This window comes from Neophocaena asiaeorientalis, unplaced genomic scaffold, assembly GCF_003031525.2.
Source record: "Neophocaena asiaeorientalis asiaeorientalis breed wild unplaced genomic scaffold, Neophocaena_asiaeorientalis_V1.1 scaffold171, whole genome shotgun sequence".
NCBI lineage: Eukaryota > Metazoa > Chordata > Mammalia > Artiodactyla > Phocoenidae > Neophocaena > Neophocaena asiaeorientalis.
In genome coordinates, this window is record NW_020174013.1 from 9,538,107 (window position 1) to 9,551,930 (window position 13,824).

The following is a 13,824-nucleotide window of genomic DNA, read 5'->3' on the forward strand; positions in this document are numbered from 1 at the left end:
GTTGTTAGTGGATTGGGAAAGGACCTGTGACACATTGGGAAAAATCTTAGTGCTCCTCAAGCATGTCACCCTTTGCCCAGCCCTGCAGGCTGAGTTTGAATGAAAGGGCATTTAAAAACACACACGCGCGCACACACACACACACACACACACACACACGTGCACAAAGAGGAAAACAAACAAACAAATGCAAGAAGCCAGACTCCATCTGCACGTACACTTTGGGGGATAGTTAGGTGACTTTTGTGCCTAAGCGTTGTATATGCGTTAAAGTTCACTTAATCCTCAAGCATCCTTCCAAGTGAGTATCATCATCCCCATTTTACAGATGAGGAAACATATTCAGAAAAGGTAATAAATTTGTCCAAGGCTATCAGGTGAGTTGCAGAGCTGGAAGTCCGCCCAGGTCAGCCTGATTCCAAGGCCTTGTGCGCCTCAGTCATCAGGCTTACAGTCCTAAAGCATTCAATGTACCTCTCCATCATTCTTTCCACGAAGGCCAGCACTCCAGACATTCTGGGAACCCCTCAGGCCAGAGATGATCGAGGACAAGATCAGACCTCTTGGGACTGGTTTCTCATTCAATCCATCAAGAGACAAATAATCAGCCAGCAAACGTTAATTGAGGGCCTGGGTGAGAGGTCTGGCAGGGGAGGCAGAAGGTGTGCAAGCCTGAGAATAATTCAAGAGCAAGACACAGCCACGTCCGTGCCCAGTGGAGGGGCAGTGCCGGCCACTGAGGAAGGAGCTGACCAGGGGCTGAGGCTGAGGCAGGTCAGATGGATGGAAGAGGGCGGTGTCATGGGCTCAGCTGCCACTGTCGGGAAGACAGAGGGCCGGATTGCTTCCCTTCCAGGGCCTGGGTTCCCTCTGGGGCATAGAAGAAGGCCAAGAAAGGGCCACTGGGGGGGCCCAGCACCCACCCCTCCACCTTGCTCAAGTGACCCAGGCCCAGACCCTGGACCCATTGTTCCATTTTCCCCACAGAGCCATCCTCGGCACTGGCTGAGTGACCGAGGCTGCCCAGGGCCTGGATGCAGGAACTGAGCTAGGAGAAGGGATTTCTTTCTGTGCGAGGGGAGGTCACTGAGGAACAGAGAAACTCAGTGGGAAGGACAGATTCTCACGGAAAGGCTGTGTGGGGAGAGCATAGTGCCCTCGAATATGCGGGGCTGGGCTGATGGCTCCCCAGCGTGACAAGGTGACGGGGTGTGAGGCTCAGCTGAGACGGGAGGCAGGCAGGGAGGCAGAAGAACCTGCCCTTCCTGTCAGGTGGGCCTCCCTGCCGGCTTCCCTCCCTCTCTCTCAACACTATTTTAAAAATGTAACCAGAGGCTTACCTTGTCCCTGCCCATCTGCTCCGGAGGAGGGGAGGGCGTTTACCTAAGCAGCCCTCTGCTAGTGGATAGGGAGGACGGAAGTGGGCCCTCCCCTCTTGAAGGAGGCTAATTTAGCAATGGCAGAGAGCAGGGGAGAGGGGTCTTTCCTGACTCAACTGATTTAAAATAATCTGATTTTAAACGATATCAAATAAAAACTAAGTGGTTTATTTTTGAATTTTATTTTATCTATTTTTTATACAGCAGGTTCTTATTAGTTATCTATTTTATACATATTGGTGTATATATGTCAATCCCAATCTCCCAATTCATCCCCCCACCCCCTCCCCCCCCCGCCACTTTCCCCCCTTGGTGTCCATCCGTTTGTCCTCTACATCTGCATCTCTATTTCTGCCCTGCAAACTGGCTCATCTGTACCATTTTCTAGGTTCCGCATATATGCATTACTATATGATATTTGAAAAACTAAGTTTTTAAATGTACAGAATTTGTAGTGTCCTAGTGTGCAAGATTGAGGTTATTGTTTTGTTTTTTTTTTTTTACAAAGAATTAGAACACTTTAATTCTGGATGATTCTATTGTTTTAAGTGACAATGTGCTAAATTAATATTAGTTTTACTAGTTTTTATTTCCCTATATATTTACAACTGACAGTAAAAGGGTTTTGAATGTTTTGACAAAAAATTTTAAAGGTGATGGAATGATCATAATTTTTCCATTAATTATTAAGATTTATTTTGCTTGATTTCAGGTTGCATGATCCATTTTTACAGTCTCACACTATCATGCAAGGCAAAGACAGCATTTATTATTTTTAATTGAAGTACAGCTGATTTACACGTTGTATTAGTTTCAGGTGTACAGCAAAGTGGTTCAGTTATACATACATATGTATCTATTTTTTTCAGATTCTTTTCCCCTATAGGTTACTGTAAAATATTGTGTATAGTTCCCTGTGCTATACAGTAGGTCCTTGTTGTTTATTTTTTTTACATATAGTAGTGTGGATTTGTTCATCCCAGACTACTAATTTGTCCCTCCCCCACTTCCCCTTTGGTAACCAAAAGTTTGTTTTCTATGTCTGTGGGTCTATTTCTGTTTTGTATATAAGTTCATTTGTATCTTTTTTTTAGATTCCACATATAAGTGATATCATATGGTATTTGTCTTTGTCTGTTTTACTTCACTTAATACGATAATCTCCAAGTCCATCCATGTTGCTGCAGATGGCATTAATTCATTCTTTTTATGGCCGAGTAATATTCCATTGTATAAATATACCACATATTCTTTATCCAATCATCTGTGGATGGACATTTAGGTTGCTTCCATGTCTTAGCTATTGTAAATAGTGCTGCAATGAACATTGGGGTGCATGTATCTTTTCTTTTTTTAAACATTTTTATTGGAGTATAGTTGATTTACAATATTGTGTTAGTTTCTGTGGTACAGAAAAGTGCATCAGTCATACATATACATATAGCCACTCTTTTTAAGATTCTTTTCCCATGGAGGTCATTACAGAGTATTGAGTAGAGTTCCCTGTGCTGTATGGTAGGTTCTAATTAGTTATCTATTTAGGTTGTTTTCTTTTTGATTGAGGTATAGTTAATTTACAATGTTGTGTTAGTTTCAAGTGTATAGCAGAGTGATTCAGTTTGGGGTCCATTTGTCCTGACACCTTCTCTTAAACTCCATAGAATCTTCTGGAGAAAAAAGATATATTCATCAGGAAAGAGAAAGGAAGGAGAGGAAAGGAGAAGAAGGAAAGGAACAGGCACAGAGGGCAGGTGGGGGATGGGATTGCCCAGGGCAAGAAATTTAGTGGAAACTTGCAGGGCCCATGGATTCCCTCTAAATCCACTCTTCCCAGCTCCAGGGATCTCTTCATAATGCTTCCACCTAAATAAGTCCAGTCGTACTGTGGGGAAGAGTTCGATTTGCCTTTGACCCTATTTAACATCCCCAAGATGCTACAGCCTCCACAGCCACCTGTCCGTACTTCCAGGGATACACATACAGACCAGGGTCCCCTCCCACGTCAGGGCTGTAATAATTGGCTCCCTGTTTAGAGAGGCATACTCAGGAGATTCTAGAATCCGCAGGAATTTTGGTCTGATGCTAATGCCTATTGTGCAAAATTTCAGTATAAAGATGGCATGAAGGTTTTGTAAAAAATTGGGCTGAACAAGAAAGATAAACTGTTCTTCCGAAGCACTGGAAGAAGTTACCTGGTAACCTGAGCCAAGGGCTGCCCAGGTCAAAGCATCCACACTCCGTTCCACAGATGCTCCTAGAGTTTGCAGAGAAATACTCACCACCGTACGGTGATGTCATTACGCCATGATGGCTACCTAATTATTGGGAACAAACGCGTGCTGGGAAAACTGGCATGTTATGGCTAAAAGCTGAGGGTCCCATCCCATTCCTCACCAGCACACGTGTCACTGTCATCCTCCAGAGGCCTTGTGAGGCACTAATTCATGTGTTCTAAGTGCTCTACAAAACCAGTAATGGCTGACAATCTCTGATGAACAAGAATAACTAAACCTCCTCAAGGGGTCTTTTGTGTTGCTTCCGTATGCCCTGCCCTTTGCTTTGAGAGTTGTAGAGAGGACTCAGTCCCTACCCTCAGCTCAGAATGCTCTCCTGCCACTTCTCTTTCTAGCAAATTCCTCGTCACCCTTTAAGATCCAGCCAAAAATGTCACCTTCTCTGGAAGCTGTCCTTAACATCCCTCACCCCCAACCAGGCAGACAGGATCATTCCCCATTCTGAACTCCCAGAGAAACAGGGTTTTAACTTCTTAGGTGTGGTATTTCATCTGTTTACAAGTTGGTCTCCAGCAGTAGACTGTGAGCTTTAGAGGGGAGGGCTGTGTTTTATTCATCATTCTAAGCTAGGTTTCAACCACATCGATGAGTATGAGCTGGATGCTCAATAAATGCTGAAGAATGGAAGAATGAATGAATGAGATTAATCAATTAAACAAAGGTTAGAATACACACAGCCAACGAGGGTGATGCGTCAAGTGCAATGGAATTTGAAGAGGGAATTTGGCAACTTGCATTTTGTGAACACTATCATTTTATTACGTTTTAAAACTTCTAAAACGCTTTCTACTCTTAACAGGTAAAGTCAGTGCGGAATTGTCTATGGGTCTTTCCAGCACATTTCTAATTCTGGCCTTAATTATTAAACCTCAGGCCGATGAGCGTCTCTTTGTAATGCTCTCGTACACAATGAACTCTGGGCTCTCTGCCTTGGAGTCTTTTACTTAGAGTTTTACCATCAGCATATTTCTAGGTCAGAAGGCATCTCTATCATAAATTGCTATCTGATCAGGAGCCTCTTTAATTTAACCTAAGATAGAATAATGAAGAGGGCTAATCTGCTATGATATAAAAATAACAATTAAGATAGGGCATGCCAAGCCGCATTGTCTAAAAGCTTTAGAGCAGCTGTGCCTCCTCTTCCTTCTGTTGGGGTAGATCGTTGAGCACGTTGGTCACAGTGAGGCTTGCGACCCCAGCATTCAAGCACCAGAGACTACAATTTTCTGAGTGAGACCAAGAGAAAATCCTCAGAGTCTAAAATCTTAAGTATTTACAGGCACATTCTCAGCATTGCATCCCTGGTTTTCTTCAAAGGGCAAAGACAGAGGTATGCACTAGAGAGAAATGAAACGTTTAAAATGAGGTTTGTGTGGGGAACTTATTTCTTGGCTTGGCACCTGGGGAGGTACACGTGCATGTATATGTGTGTACGTGCGAGTGTATTTGGGGGGCATGTTAATGTGTGCTTTAGAAGGTGCCCCTGAAGTTCTCCCCTCTAACACCAACACTACAGAAGGACCCAACTCCAGACCCCAGAATCGTGCAGATAGAAAAGGCCTTTGCACAGCCTTTGCACTGGAAATCATAAAGGGGCAAAAATTTCCCTCATTCTTTGTGTATTCATATATTTCAAAATCAAACTTCTGCAGCGTCCAGGTCCCTTAAATGCCATGTAACTATCCTTCTCAATTAGCTTAGCTCCAAAGCCTCGGTTGTCTCTTGCTATCTCTAACTACTTCTTGGATCTGCAGGGGGTTTGCTGGGAACACATGGTGATGACTTGGAAGGAAAGCCATTTCTGAGGTTGTGAGGCCCTTTCCTCCCATTTTCCTTTTCTGAGATTTAAACCTGGAGAGTGGACCGGATGTAACTATGATCTCTCTGTGTCTAAGCTCCCTCATAGACATCGCTGGTGCTCCGTGGTCTGCCACAGGAGTGCTCTGAGGATGGCAGGAGAACAAGGAGATCAAGAGAATGTGAGGAAAGAAGATGCTGGAGACCAACTCCTGCTAACTCACATTTTAGCAGAGCATTTGCCTAGACAAGATGCCCAGAATGGTTATCTTCACATGTAGGAAATGGAAGCCCTGAGGATACAGTCTATGGCCTAACCCTAAGCAGCCCAGAGATGGCCTCACATCTCTGCCAGCCTAGGCTAACAGGGCAGAGACCACCATGTAATTCAGTGATGCGTAGACTATCAAATGGCAGAGCTTAAAGAATTCTAAAGATCCAGCCCTCTCACTTTATTAACTTATTTTATTTATTCTTTTTTGGGGGGCTACATTGGGTCTTCGTTGCTGCACATGGGCTTTCTCTAGTTGAGGCGAGCGGGGGCTCCTCTTCGTTGAGGTGCACGGGCTTCTCACTGCGGTGGCTTCTCTTGGTGCGGAGCACGGGCTCTAGGCACGTGGGCTTCAGTAGTTGTGGCGCACGGGCTCAATAGTTGTGGCTCGTGGGCTCTAGAGCACAGGCTCAGTAGCTGTGGTACACGGACTTAGTTGCTCCGCGGCATGTGGGATCTTCCCAGACCAGGGCTCGAACCTGTGTCCCCTGCATTAGCAGGTGGATTCTTAACCACTGAACCACCAGGGAAGCCCCCCTGTCAGTTTAAAGAAAAGGAAACCGAGGCCCAGAGATAGAAAATTAGTTGTTCAAGGAACTCATACCAGACTGTCGGTTCCTTGGGGAATGGAATATGTCTCTTTGCTCTTGGTATTACCAATGCCTAGCAGGGTGTCTGGCATACACTGAACAGTCAAGAGATGCTGATCAAGTAAATACTGCATATGAATGAATAAGTGAAGGAACGAATGAGTACATCAGCCAAGATTTTTAGCTGCAAGTAACAGAAATGATCTCTAGTTCATTTGAGGAGAAATGGTTCGTTTAAAAGTTCTGGGTACCTCACAAAATCTCTGGGAGGGTTGGAGAGCCAGCCTCAGAGGTACAGCAACCAGAAACAAAGCCTCAAACTGGAACCATAGCTGCCGCTGCAGATGGCTGCAGTTTGCACGAACTCGTGACTCTGGGTGCCGATGCCAGCACTGCTGGCATCAAGATGCTGTCACCGAGGTGGCACCCACTTTGCAAGGTGCCTGCTTCCCTCAACCACTAGATTCAAAGTCTGGGCAGATGTGTCTGATTCAAAGAACCTGAGTCTCACGTCCATATCCTGAGTTCCAGGGAGGCCTAGGGCATCTGGCATTTTTACTTTCTATAGTGAAAAGCAGGCTTTGCTTCACAAGGTAAATGAGGAACTCCCCAAACATAGAAAGATGCTAAGGTTTAGATGCCAAGGGGCTAAGAAGAAAGAAGAATGTCCATTACCATGAATGAATGAAGAAAACGTGTGGTGCATTTAGCTGACTCTGGCCTCTGTTTGCCCGTTTGGCTGACTCTTGCTTTAAGAGGTCCCACCCTCTAGCGGCCTCTCTATCACTTATTTCTGGGAGTCCCTGGAGCATTTTCCACAAGTTCTCTCTGTTGCTGCCATTTTCTCCCTAGCCTTCTACAGCACTTCCTGTGATTTCCATAGTTAAGTCCTCCTTCAAAATTGGGTCAGTACCTTTGCCACTGCCTCCTGGGCCCACTTTCTTTTTCTGGGCCACCTCCTGACTCTCTTCCAATGAGTCTCCAACATTATCGTGGCTTTTGATGTCATCCACATGCACAGCCTTGAAGGGACCCAAAGACCCCTAAAACAGTTATGTTGAACAAGTGGGATTTTTTTTGGGGGGGGGGGTACACGGGCCTCTCACTGTTGTGGCCTCTCCTGTTGCGGAGCACAGTCTCTGGACACGCAGGCTCAGTGACCATGGCTCACGGGCCCAACCGCTCCGCGGCATGTGGGATCCTCCTGGACCGGGGCACGAACCCGTGTCCCCTGCATCGGTGGGCAGACTCTCAACCACTGCGCCACCAGGGTACCCCACAAGTGGGATTTGTATGGTACAATTACAAGGTAACATTATTATTTTCTTCCATTAAACTTCTGATGGACTATTTAGTTCCTATTTTGAGTAAAACCTCCTTTAGGTCCGAAGACTTTTCCAGTTACTCTTAAGCAGTAAAAATGGAAATTCCTTTGCTCGTACTAAATAATAGTCTGAGTCCAGTGTAATAATAAAAACTCCAAGCTTCATCCCAAGTTAAAGCTCTGTCCTCCTCAGACCTCCTTCAGCCTGGAAACCTGTGTGGACGGAGGATAGATGGTGTCTGTTGCTTGCAACGTAGAATCTTGACTTAATAGATTCGTTTGTCCGTTCATACATTCATGTATTCATTTGCTCAGCATTTACTGAGTGCCCATTTTATGCCAGGTGCCCTGCTAGGTACTGAGGATACTAAGATATTTCTCACCTGGCACATTTACTCCCATCCTCCTACTACCTTACCTTTGTCTCTTTAGTATAGGAGGGAGGAAAAGTAGAATAGGAACGGTCTTTTTTTTTTTTTTTTAACTAACATGGGTGTAATTCCCTGTGGCAGCTGTTCCCCTTTTGTTATCTTTGTGTGTTTGCTGGATATTCCCTGATGGTCCCCTCTAATTGCAGCCCTCATGGCTCCTGCAGCTGGTCACTTGTGATCTTCCCAGAGTTTCTTCCTCCAGTGGCACTTCCACTTTCTTCTGCTGAGATCTCCTTGAAGAAGTGCATTTGGACAGTATCCTCTTTAAAATCCTAGATGGTTAAGCCTGTGGATTCCACATCCAATCTGTGAACACTGGGCAAGGTAATAGACCCAGTGATGGCTGCCCAGATCCCCCTTCAGAAATGAAGGGCATACTCCCCCAGGTGCTGTTGCCCAAGGTCATACCTCTTCCCCAAGGGCAGCCAGCACCAACGGCTGATCAGTGCAGAGGTATAAAGTCCTGCCCCCTCCACCTCACTGTGGAGCAACTCTGAAGGGCCATTCCAGCTTCAGAGGTTCCTGGGGCGGGGTGGGGGGGATTGGATGAGGTCTTTGTTGAGGCTCCACTTCTCCCTCTGCTTCCTTCCCTTTCCTCCCACAGGTGCTGATTCCAAGACCACTCCCTAGTAAACCTCCCTCTATGCTCACCTCCCCCTCACGCTGGCTCCCAGGGAATCCAACCCGCAACATGCACCATCGCCATGATGTAGGCGAGAGGGAGGAACTTCCGAACCCGGCCCTCCCCCTGGCTGCAACAGGCCACTTCGGCTAGCCTCTCACCCATAGGCAATCCCCTGTGTCCCTCAAGTTCTAGGGGACAGGTATCAACCTCAGTACATGGTCCCCAGGAAGCCCCAGTCACTAGACCTGGAGAGAGTGGTCAGGAGGGTCCTCCTTTCCTCCGTGGTACGGGAAGGGGGAATTCCATGACGTTGACAACTCTACCCTCAAGACCCAACGTCTCCTCATCCATATCAATCCAGGCACTCCCTTGAGGTCAGCAGTGGCTAAAGCATGCAAAACCATCTTCAGAAAGCTTTCTCCCATTCTGTATTTTGAAAGGAAGGGGAGTTGGTTCCTCTTGTCTTGGGACCTCAGTTGAAACTGAGCTAGAAAAAGTCCCGTTTTAACACCCGGTGATAGGCCAAGGCCACACTACAGGAGTGGGGAGGGTGTCTCTGACCCCCACTCTGTGTCATTCTTAGTTATGCAGGCTCCAGGGTAGTGCTGTTTGGCAACCAATATCATCATTTTTAGTGACAGTAGCACCTTCATTTCTGCTTGTGCCTTTTTCTCTCTAAGGTGGGGCTGGTGTGTCCTTTCTATCAGCTGTTCCTCCCACATGTGTGTGATTTTACCACCCTGGTGATGGCACCCACCAGCCTGGCAGATGGGCCAGCCTAGGTGGGGCTTCTCTGGGCCCTAGCTGCTTCCATGGCTGGGACTCTAGCTTTTTCGACTTTTTCACTCAGTCTCTCCACCCTCCCACCCTCCATCACCAAATTCTTACAGCACTTATTGTTTAGACTCTATGATTTTTCTCTCAATTCTTGTATTAAAAAAATTTTAAGAATATATAAATTGTATATATCAATTTAAAAATAGTTCTGGGGAGAAAACGGGAATTGTTACTACATTAAAAGATTCTTATTGATTTCAGAAGCCTTGAAAAGTGAGTAAATGTGTGTCTCACTATCTGGAAATGCAGGGTGTGTACAAATAGCCTGTCTGCTCCTGGAGGGAAGGGAGCCACTGGCTCTTCCTCTTCCACCAGCTTGATGCCCTGAAGCAGGATACATGGTAGCCATGGACCAATGACTCCTTTGCTACTAGTTTAAGGACAGCATGATAGACAGACAGGAACTTTCATGGGCAAAAACCTCATCCCTAGACCTAGAAATGGAAGCCATTAGTCTCTAAGTCATTGATTATCCAGACTTGAGACGTTGGGGAACCTGTGGTTCTTTAAAACTGGATCCTTCTTATCAATAAGCACTTAGGAATACAAGTAGGAAAAAAAGCTTGACCCTTTCCTCCATAAAAATCACAGAACTCTTTTTGAAAGATGACAGATTCTGGATTGGGGGTGTCAAAAGTCACAACATTTAATATTAGATATGGCATATGTCTGTGTGAACTATCCCATAGCTTTGGCCTGAAGCCAGACACAGGAGGGGTAGGGTATGGTTTTCTGGTGCTGGAGTTCAGTGACGGGAAGTGTGAGGATAGGTTTTTGTAAAGTCCCAACTTAAGAGTCGGTTTGGGGCTTCCCTGGTGGCGCAGTGGTTGAGAGTCCACCTGCCGATGCAGGGAACACGGGTTCGTGCCCCGGTCCAGAAAGATCCCACATGCCGTGGAGCGGCTAGGCCTGTGAGCCATGGCCGCTGAGCCTGCGCGTCCAGAGCCTGTGCTCCGCAACGGGAGAGGCCACAATGGTGAGAGGCCCGCATACCGCAAAAAAAAAAAAAAAAAAAAGAGTTGGTTTGTTTGGAGGGAGTAACATGCAAGTGTTACTTGTTATTTCAACAGAGAAAGAGCGTGGCCTCTGTGATTGCCCTTCCTCCCATTTCTGCTCCCAAGCCTGCAGGCTCTCCCACCCCCAAACAACTAATTGGCCAGATGAGGGCCAGATGGGTAATCCTTGAGATAACATACCTGGTAGCACCAAGACTAGTGCGGGGTCTTGCATGACTCTGAGAGCCTCTCTTGCCTCACCTGAGTTTCAGCCCTGATATATGATAATGCACTGAAAGTTGTAAAATACTAAAGAAATAGCCCAGCCTTCCAATATCTCTTCTCCTGGGAGATCCTACCATTCCAACATAATTTCCAACCACATCCTGGACCATACTGTTACTTTAACGGATTATTGAGGTCTTATTTCTTCCATCTGCACGCTGCATCCCAGGTGCCTGCTATCTATCAAGCTTGTAACTTAACTCATTGTGTCTATCCCATCCTCCTAGGGGTGTGCTCTATAGAGGAGAGGAAGCTAGAGACCCAGTCTTGTTCCTTGTTAAAACAAGATGGGTGTTTCCCTGCTGCCACAGCCTTTGTCACCAAGCAGTTCGGTATATAGCTGGGAGAAGGTAGGAAGATTTGCTGGGAGATGGGCAGTTTGCTCCCATTTTAAGCCGCTTGGGTGCTTTGCCTAGCAGTGCCCTCTGCTGCCCTCTGTGGCCAAAACATCAAGGTCTCTAGAGACACTAAATCCTGGGATCCATCTCTCCCTGCCATCATCTTTTAAAGCTTTTCTCCTTTAGTTCTCCATGGGCTTTAAAAAGTAAAATGGGACACTCTAGCCACAAGCCTGCATCTGGTTTACACTCTTAGCTCCTTCCTGCAAAGGTTGTTGAACTGAATCCTAGAAGAAATCTTAAGAGGTCATTGGGCCCCTCAGCTCTGCTGGCTCCAATCCTTCTGAGAATTATATAGGCTTTTAGCAAAACTCTCACTGCCAAAATCCCAGATTCTTCAAAGTTACTCACTGGGATTTCCACAAAATCTGCGTGGTTGTTTACTTTAGCTTGGGACCTTTCGCTTAGAGGGCAAAAGTCCCAATTAGAAACATGGGCAGGCTGGCCATGAGAAGGATCTACGTTAATAGGGTTGATGTGTTCTTGACTGACACTTTACCTTTCCACTTTTTTTTTTTAACACCTAAGAAGTTAATTTCATAATCTCAACCTTGCTGAAATGTTCTCTTTGGTTTGAAGGTGTTGCTTTGTGACTGGCAAGCACAGCTGAGGACTCAGAGGTTTCTCCTTGCTCTGGCAGTGCATGGCTTTCGGCACCTGAAAGCCATCAAAGCACCTGTTTCTTCTCCCACTCCAGTCCCAAGGGAGGTGAGTAAGCTTATTGCTAATTAATAGAGAACTGTGTCTCACAAATTTGAATTCTGCGTTAAGACAAGTAAATGTGTCCATTAGGATTGGCTGGCTGGAGAAGCCCGATACAAAATCAACTCATTCCTGAAACCCACCAGCACCAAGAAGTGGTTCCCTAGAGGGATTTGCAATTTTTGTTTGAATTTCTTAACTGTCAGGCCTGATATTTGGTTTCAAAGTCTGTGCACAGTGCTCAGCCACCCTAGGAAAATGAGAAAATGTGCCTGGTTCCTCAGTTCTCTACTGCTTTTTTCACCTATCCTTATTCTGCTTTCCAATGCCTTCCAAAAACTCCTGAAAAATATCTCCACCCCTCTTACAGGATGCAAGGGAAAAACACCTTTATTTTGTATTTCAGTGGTGACACAGACTTATACCAAAAAAATTCTTATGTATATTACTTTTTCTTGACATTTATTTTTGTATTATGGTTTAAAAAAAGCATAAATTTACCACCTTGACCATTTTTAAGTGTACAGTTCAGTATTGTTAAATATGTTCACATTGTTCATTGTCTAGAACTTTCTCATCTTGCAGAACACAAACTCTATGCCTATTAAACACGAATCCCTCACCCCACCCCCTTCTAGTTTTTGTTTTCTATGAATCTGACTAGTTTAGAAACTTCAAGAATGGAATCACACGGTGTTTTGTGTTTTTGTGACTGGCTTATTTCACTTAGTATAACAGTCCTGAAGGTTCATTACGCAGATTATTTTTATATAAAATGTGGGGAAACTAAGGGGGGAAAAGGAACAGCAAGGCTTAGGGTCTCAGGGTGCCACCCATGCTTTCTCTTCTCTTCAACTCATACCTGTGAAGCCTGCAGGGACCTTCTCAAATGAGCTTCAAAGATTAAGAGCCCCCGGTCCCTTCCAGAAATATCCCTGCTGGATCGGTGCCATGTAGGTAGGGAATAGGGTGGGATTCTTGGGAGAGCAGCTCAGCGAAGGTCAGAGCAGAGGCTCCCTAGCGGGCGCGGGTCCATAACAGCGCTTAAAGATTAGCAGCTGGAAAAATCCCTGGGCTCTAACGGCCTGCCCCTGGATCTCTACGATCTCCCCACACCCAGCACCTGCAGTCCCTTAACAGGGCTTCAATCGGACCGTATAAATACACTGGGCAGCCCTGAAATTCTGCGATTTGAGGACACGCTGTCAACTTTTATCCCAAGATCACATTGTAAAGCCAGACTGCCTTCTCCAATTCTGAACCGGCCCGGACCCGCACGGTGGTGGCCAGGTGTTGGGAGCGGGATGCGGCAAGCCAGACCGCTCGAAGGACTTCCTCTCCCGCATCCCCGCTAGTTCAGCACAACCCCGCAAGCAACCGACGTGCCAGCTAAAGGAAGAGAAGAGCAGAGACAGCACTAGCTCAGTTTCACTGCACTGTTTCCCGCGGACCCAAAGGCGCAGAGGCTCGGTCTCCTAGCCTCTCTCTTTTCGGACGGCAAAGCCAGCTGCGTTCTACCGGAAAAAAAAAGCTCATCGCCCAGGCCGAGAGCGCAGCGCTGGGACCCTCGGAATTACCGTCACCGGGCCCAAGGGGACACGCAGCGGGGCGAAGGACGAGGGAGCGCGGCACCGCCGAGCGGCTCTGCGAAGCGCGGGACCCTCGGCGCTCGCGGTTGTGCCCTGATCCCAGGGCAGAGGTGGGAGGACGCCAGCGCACGGGAGCACTCCCGCTCCTGCAGCACTCCCGGAGACCGACTCCTCGCTGCCACCTAGCCCCACTGAAGGTGCGCCTCCCCAGTGCGGAATCCCTCCTAGCTCCCCGCCACCCCGCAGACCTCATAAACAACTTCTGGAACCGCAGAGGGCGGAAGCGGGGCGGGCGGGCCGCAGCCGA

At 46.7% G+C, this 13,824-nt stretch overlaps 1 protein-coding gene across 1 annotated transcript in view; it reads left to right on the plus strand.

Annotated features, from left to right (window-relative positions):
- PRKCE (protein kinase C epsilon) overlaps positions 1–13,824 on the plus strand; it is a 646,138-nt gene that overhangs the window by 583,179 nt on the left and 49,135 nt on the right. Inside the window, exon 16 of the mRNA XM_024753630.1 lies at positions 11,806–11,934. Within this exon, the coding sequence (XP_024609398.1) occupies positions 11,806–11,934 (129 nt within the window). The remainder of the gene's footprint in view (positions 1–11,805; positions 11,935–13,824) is intronic.